The sequence below is a fragment of the Asparagus officinalis genome, chromosome 1 (genome assembly GCF_001876935.1).
Source record: "Asparagus officinalis chromosome 1, Aspof.V1, whole genome shotgun sequence".
Taxonomy (NCBI): domain Eukaryota; kingdom Viridiplantae; phylum Streptophyta; class Magnoliopsida; order Asparagales; family Asparagaceae; genus Asparagus; species Asparagus officinalis.
This window is the reverse complement of record NC_033794.1, coordinates 89,886,099-89,893,142: the sequence shown is the minus strand read 5'-3', so window position 1 is coordinate 89,893,142 and position 7,044 is coordinate 89,886,099. Positions and strand designations below refer to the sequence as shown.

General features: G+C 37.6%; 1 protein-coding gene and 1 long non-coding RNA gene across 2 annotated transcripts in view; both read right to left on the bottom strand.

Moving 5' to 3' along the window:
- The window catches only part of LOC109843179, a 22,268-nt gene extending 16,621 nt beyond the window's left edge, over window positions 1-5,647 (bottom strand). Inside the window, exon 1 of the long non-coding RNA XR_002247560.1 lies at window positions 5,637-5,647. This is a non-coding gene — a long non-coding RNA (uncharacterized LOC109843179). The remainder of the gene's footprint in view (window positions 1-5,636) is intronic.
- On the bottom strand, window positions 6,220-6,537 carry LOC109837196 (ethylene-responsive transcription factor RAP2-4-like). Its single transcript, XM_020405334.1, has one exon. The coding sequence runs from the start codon at window positions 6,535-6,537 to the stop codon at window positions 6,220-6,222; it is 318 nt and encodes a 105-aa protein (XP_020260923.1).

The following is a 7,044-nucleotide window of genomic DNA, read 5'->3' as shown; positions in this document are numbered from 1 at the left end:
CGATCTGGTAGGTAGGTCGGCAAGTACCACATTTCGAGTCAGCCACGCAAGATGTCAACCCAGCTCTGAGTGAATGAGGGTGGTCAACTCGATTGATGAGGTCGAGTGGGAGCTGGTCTCGACTCGGCCTGGCTGAGAAGGGGTTGAGTGTCTAGGCTACCCGAGATGCCCCTGATGAGGGTGAGCTGGCGTGATTGATTAATACTGACACGATACACGTGTAGACTCTAAAAAGAGAACTAACACTTAGATTAGTTGGTGTCATAACACTATGAAAATATACATACACTTGATCTTACATAAGAAGAAGAAAATAAAGATGTTGTTGCATGGATGCAAGCGATCCTATATAAATTTCTACTTAATTCGAGCTCCTTCATCTCTCGGTATTCTAATTTTTGTAAATCTATTATTCTTTCCTATCATGAAGCTTATAGGCCAAAGACTTTTCTGTGAAAGAAAGTCTATATATATTTTAAATATTAGTACGAGATACCTGTATTAGTCAACATACGTATATATAATTGAATCAATGGTACATTATTTGTATCCATCCACATCCGTACTGCTCGTGCTAGGTTATAGTTTTTTGTTTGATGAAATCATCTATTTCAATGAAAACTAGCCGACTTCTAGCTTTTGTTGAAGTACTAATAGAAATTAGTACTTGAAAGACTAATTCAGCAGCAGGCTGGCAATCTACAAATGAGCATAATATGTAATTCATATTTAATCAAAATCACGCAACAAACAGCTTGAATTCATTTTATATTTTCTGATACTTGTTTTTATAACTACAAGCTAATTGATTTTATGTGCTCTTTGACCTGTACAAGTCAATCATCCACAACCTCTGTATTGACATTTCACAAAATTATTAGGCATTAATAAAACCCTATGACAAATACTCACGAATCTATTGTTGATGCAACACATCATAAATTTTTGGTTGGTTGATATATAATTCAGAGAACAGTGCACCATAATTAAATTTGGATGAATTTTATCGAAAAAAGATTAACAAAAAAGCTCTAATTAATCAAACTTGTGATGATGCATTATCCAGAAAAAGCTAATGTGATTCATGAGTAAACTAAATGGTTAAGAAAATGTGAAAAACTTGACCATATATAAGATTGTATGTGCATCCTTTAAAACAAATTAAGGAAGTATATCCAAAACGCTCAAGCACACACCATGAGCAATAATCTTTACGTACAAATATCCAAAACGGTATCATGTATCTATAAAAACGTAAATTCAAAATGCTCAAACTACCGATATATAGGAAAGTTATTTCTTCATGTGTGTCAAAATATATAGTCTTGTCCATAGTTGGATCTGTGGGGAGAAATAGGGCATCTATTGGTTAACTTTGACTCGGTCTTTGACTAGTAGAAAATCGAACAAACTAGACGGAATAACCTAGACGGAATTTCCCTTCTAGGTTGAGGCAACTTGGACGGAAATATTTCTGTCTAGGTTGATCCGTCTAGTTTAAGCCTTTCTAGACGGAAATTTCCGTCTAGAATGCCAAACTAGACGGAAATATATATATCTTTTAAAATTAAAAATCAACCTAGACGGAAATTTCCATCTAGGTTATCTACTTCGTCAGACGATAACCGTAGACGAAATTTCGCTGCTAGGTTGATATTTAATTTCTAAAAAGTAAAAGATAATAAATAAACCTAGATTGGATTTTGTTTATATATAAATCAAAACCAACCAACTCTACACTAGTCCGCACTTCTCTCCTGTCTTTGCCCCCGTCGCCGCCGGCCCCCCACCACCCCGTCCCCCGCCCCCCTCCCCCCTCCTCCCTATCGTTTACCGTCCCCAACCCCTCGATGCGTCAGCCGCCCTGCGCTACCTGCGGCACCCCCCTCCCGCCCCCCCCCGTTGCGCTGTTGCGCCGCTACCCTCTCTCCACTTTTGCTCCCCCGCACCCCATTCGCTTCACACCCTCCCCCTCCCCCCCCCCTCCGCCCTCTCCGCGCCCCCTCCGCCCTCTCTCTCTCTCTCTCTCGTCGTCTCTCTCTCACGTCATCTTCTCTCATCTCCGTCGACATGTCGGTCAGTGCTGCTCCGTGCAAGTCCCGACTTCACATCCCCTCGGTCTCTGCAGTCCCCCATTCAAGTAAAATTTATTTTTTTTTAAACTTATTTACTATTTTAATTAATTAGTTATTTAGTTTAATTAATGGAAAAAATGTATCAAGTCCCCAAAAAATAAAGGGGATGTTACCAGGCCCCACGTTTTTTTAGGCGCCAAAGCCCCAAAGACATGAATGTATGATGTTTTAGCCTCTAGTTACATTTTTAATGCAGCACAGTGAGAAATTTTTTTATAAAACCTAAAACCGCCCTTAAACCATTACCCAAAAATTGTCTGCTCTCTCTCCTCTCTTCGCACTCTTAAACCAATCCTCTCCTCGTTCCTCTCTGCCGCCACGTTATCATCCTCCCTTCCCGCCAAAACATCGACACCCATCTCACATTCTCCCTCGACAGTGACGGCAGAAACAACCCCGACAAGCAAACTATCTCAAACTGCTGACGAGGGTCACGACGGCGCTGGAGGGCTGCTGGAGACAAACGCCGGCCATGGGGCCTGCTGCAGCAAGGACGGAGATGTAGCACTGGTGGCAGCGGCCGAGGGAGAAGATGGCGGCGACGAGGTCAGTGCCAGGGGAGATCTCGATGAGGGTCGAGCGGAGGGAGGTGGGGATTTCACGGGTGAAGATGATAGGGGGCTTGGGCTTGTTCTTGGAGCCAGAGGGGTGGCCGCTGTTGAGGAATCAAAGCCTAAAATTAGCTGCACATCTGCATCAAATTGTTATAAGACCAACAGGTCAAGGTCCCTTATGTTTCATTTGAACCAAAAATTGTGAGGAGGTTTGTCTATTTGCCCTTGTTAAATTATGGGAAAAATCACATTTTGGTCTCCATGTACTCTCTTCAAGTGGGAAACTGCCGATGGTGTTATTCATGTGAGGATACAATGATTTAGAGTCCTGTAATAATTTATAGCTTCCATGCATTGCATCGTGAAAATTTAGCTGTCATTGCAGTGGTGTGGTTTGTTGCTGACTGACCTGTTTAGTAATTAAGTTACTTTCTCAATTTCAGATGTTTGTTTGTGGTTGTTTCTTCTTGATAGCATGCCAGATATATCCTATTTTATGTTTGGATCTCTATTCATGTGATAAATTATGCATTTATGTATTAGAATCCTGAACCCAACAAGATGACTTTGCCAACATTTATATTGCCATTTAGTTTCAAACATTGCTTTCGTTTTGAGCCTGCAAATTTACACTTGTATAATTGCTCTTGTGGTTGCATTCAGTTTTAAACAGATGCAAGCCTCTTTTTTCATGATGTGCTTCTCATGTTAGCAGTAATTAACATGGTGGATGTCGACCAAGAGTGAGATTTATTCAATTATCGATTGCCCAGGTCTCAATGATTTAGAGTAGGGGCGCAAAATGACAGATCAAGAATGCTTGTCGCTTGCTGTTGCGATACCTTACTTTCCTTCTCTTGTCTCTCTATTTGAGATTTGTTTCAGACCATCAAGAAAAGTCCTCAAAGATGTTATCGATGAATAAATTAACATGTACATCTGACAAGTTAACATGTACAAGGGCCCTGGCGGTGAGGTTTGTGCTTAGGGGTCAAGGCCATTAGGGAGTCACATGTCATTTTTTATTGTTTAGTTGATTATACTATGTATTTTTGTGGTTTGGTTGTACTTAGATCAAAATTTAATAAAATATATTGTGTCTATTTAGTGATCAATTTTAGTGTAATTTATTATAATTGTATGTGAAATGCATTGTGGTTGTCATGTGAATATGTATAAGTTAGATAATATGTACATAATCTTGAGGTTATTATGTACATAATATATACATATTATGTACATAATCTTCAAGTTATGATACATTGTTAAATCTCATACACTTGTACATAATCTTGAGGTTGTTAAGAATTTTGTAGCACATTGTTAAAGGTTTTTATAATCTCTAAGATTGTAAGTCTAATCATATCGTGTATTCAAGCAATATCAGCTGTAATAATGTAAGCATTTTTATTATGGTGAATGTTAACATGTTATGATGAATGTTAACATGTTCAGTTGAAAGTTAACATGTTATGAAAAAAGTTAACATATTATGGTGAAAGTTAACATGTAACATTGAAAGTTAACATATTATGATGAAAGTTAATATGTTCAGCTGAAAGTTAACATGTTACGAGGAGAGTTAACCTTCATGATAATATGTTAACCTTTACTATTACATATTAACTTTCACCATAATATGTTAACTTTCTTCATAACATGTTAACTTTTAATTGAACATGTTAATGTTCATCATAACATGTTAACTTTTAACTGAACATGTTAACTTTCAACTGAAGCATTAACTTTAATTTTAATTTTAATTTTAATTTTAATTTTAACTTTGGGATTAAATTTTAATTTTAATTATATTTCGTACGATGGAGCATATTTCAGAAAAAAATCTTGGATATGAAGAAACTTTAATTTAACTTTGAACTAAAATTTAATATATTATTATAAAAGTTAACATATTATTATAAAGAAACTTTCAAACACATAGAATTTTAGTTCAAAAATTTTGTTAAGAAGAAAGTTAACATATTATTATAAAAGTTAACATGTAACAGTGAAAGTTAACATATTATGATGAAAGTTAACATGTTATGAGGACAGTTAACATATAATGATGAAAGTTAACATAATTTTTAAAGAAAGTTAACATATTATTATGAAAGTTAACATGTAACAGTGAAAGTTAACACGATTGTATGTGAAATATATTGTGACAGTCATGTGAATATGTACAAGTTCATTCAAATAGAACTTGATGTGCATAATTAACTGAAGATTATATATAAATTATGTGTATCAAAACCTGAATATTATGGTACATATATAATATGTACATAATCTTGAGGTTGTTGTGTACATAATATATACATTTAGGTACATAATCTTCAAGTTATGATACACTATTAAATCTCATAACATGTTAACTCTCCTCATAACTTGTGATTTGCTATTGTGATCTCAAACATGCTTAAAATCACAATGCTGGAGGATCAACAATTTGATGTGTACTCAATCATGTGTGAGAAATTGATTCATGGCATAAGAAGTATGAAGCTTGTTAACTTTCAGGTGTGTGTACTCAATCATGTGTGAGAAATTGATTCATGGCATAAGAAGTATGAAGCTTGTTAACTTTCAGGTGTATATGTTAACAATATAAAATGAGATTGATTCATGGCATAAGAAGTATGAAGCTTGTTAACTTTCAGGTGTATATGTTAACAATATAAAATGAGAATGTTAACTCTCTATACGTTGGCTGAAAATGTTGGCTTTAACCTAAACATGTTAACTTTCATGTGAGCATGTTAACTCTCATCTGTATATGTTAACTTTCAGGTGTATATGTTAACGTTCATGTGAACATGTTAACTATCAGTTGTATATGTTAACTTTCATCTGCATATATTAACTTTCTTATGAACATGTTAACTTTCAGCATAATATGTTAACTTTTACTATTACATGTCAGCCTTCTTTATAACATGATAACGTGCAACTGAATATGTTAACTTGTCAAATGTACATGTTAAATATTGTCTTTTCCTGTTATAGAATGCTGCTAAAACTCAAATAAAGATTACAACAAAATATTCTGTCAAATTTGCTAGCTTCTCAAACTAATCATTAACTGTGCTTAGGTCCCACCTCACTTCACACACACAAACTGAGACACAAAGATCACAAATAGCATGAATCAAGCCAACAATAAGAGAGACACATAAAACAATAAAAGCTACAAATATATCTTAATTGAACACAAGATACACTGAATACTTACAAAGCTACAACGGAGAAGATTTACACCCACCTGAAACTGACATAGAAGTACACTTAACCCCTCAATGGCCTCGCCAAGGAAAAATAATCAGCAGTAGCCATGAGTTCTTACACCCCTAAAAAAACTAAACCAAACTAAACTAAAAATCCCTAAACAAGGCCATACAAATGCCAAAAACCCCATTTGCAACAGCCACTAAAAACCCCATTTGCGACAGCCACTAAAAACCCCAAAATCTAACAACAACAAGCACAACACAAACCGGACACCACTAAGCTAAAGACAATATAGAATCCTAATCAATCTCATAAGTTGGGTATTTCCTCAACACAAAGTCCTCGGCATCTTCCCACGACACCTCATTGAAATCCAAGCTCTCGATCTCTGAAACTGGAAAACTCGTTGCCCCCGTCACCACAGAAGAAGAAGAACAGGACTCCTCAGTCTCAACGGTCAGCAATGAAACAACCGGTTCAGGCTTCGATTCGATGTTAACATTATTCTTCCCAGAGCTCTCCAGGGACTGGCAAATTGCTTGGAGCTTGGCATCAACAGACGAGTTCAGAGGGTTGCCAGCTAGATGAGTATACTTTAGGTAAGGTAAATTGAGCATTGCGTAGTCCCCTCTCAATGTGGATCCCTGGGACCGGCACTCCTATTCTATTCTCTTGATTCAGCCACAGACCGGCATTCTTCATGATCATCGCCACATTGATATCGACGTGGGACCTTCTTCCCACAGGGAGAGGAGAGGACTCCTCTTCTTGGAGCAAGCAGGTTCGGATCGACTCGTAGAGGATCCAGGTATGGCGAACGGCGTTGCGTATAAGAAGCGTGTCGTCGGGGTCAACGAAGGTGACTCGTCGAAGATTGGAGGAGCGGGGTGTGGACTTCTTGCGCTTGTTGGCATTGGAGAGGGTAAAGGTTAGGGCGAGGGCAGAGGAGGAGCTCAGGCTAGGGAGGTCGTCAAAAAAGCAGGCAATGAAGCGGCGGAGGCGACGGCGCTCGTCAGCAAGGTTTGGGGAGAGAGTTTGGAGAGGGATTGGGATCCGGGGACAGGGGATTAGTGTTAGAGATTTAGGAATCCGAGGGATTATTAGGATCGAGGCATCTTCGGATT

Bases quoted from the DNA above. Each gene is read 5' to 3' on its own strand.
- LOC109837196 (XM_020405334.1), bottom strand. From the start codon at position 6,537: ATGCTCAATTTACCTTACCTAAAGTATACTCATCTAGCTGGCAACCCT.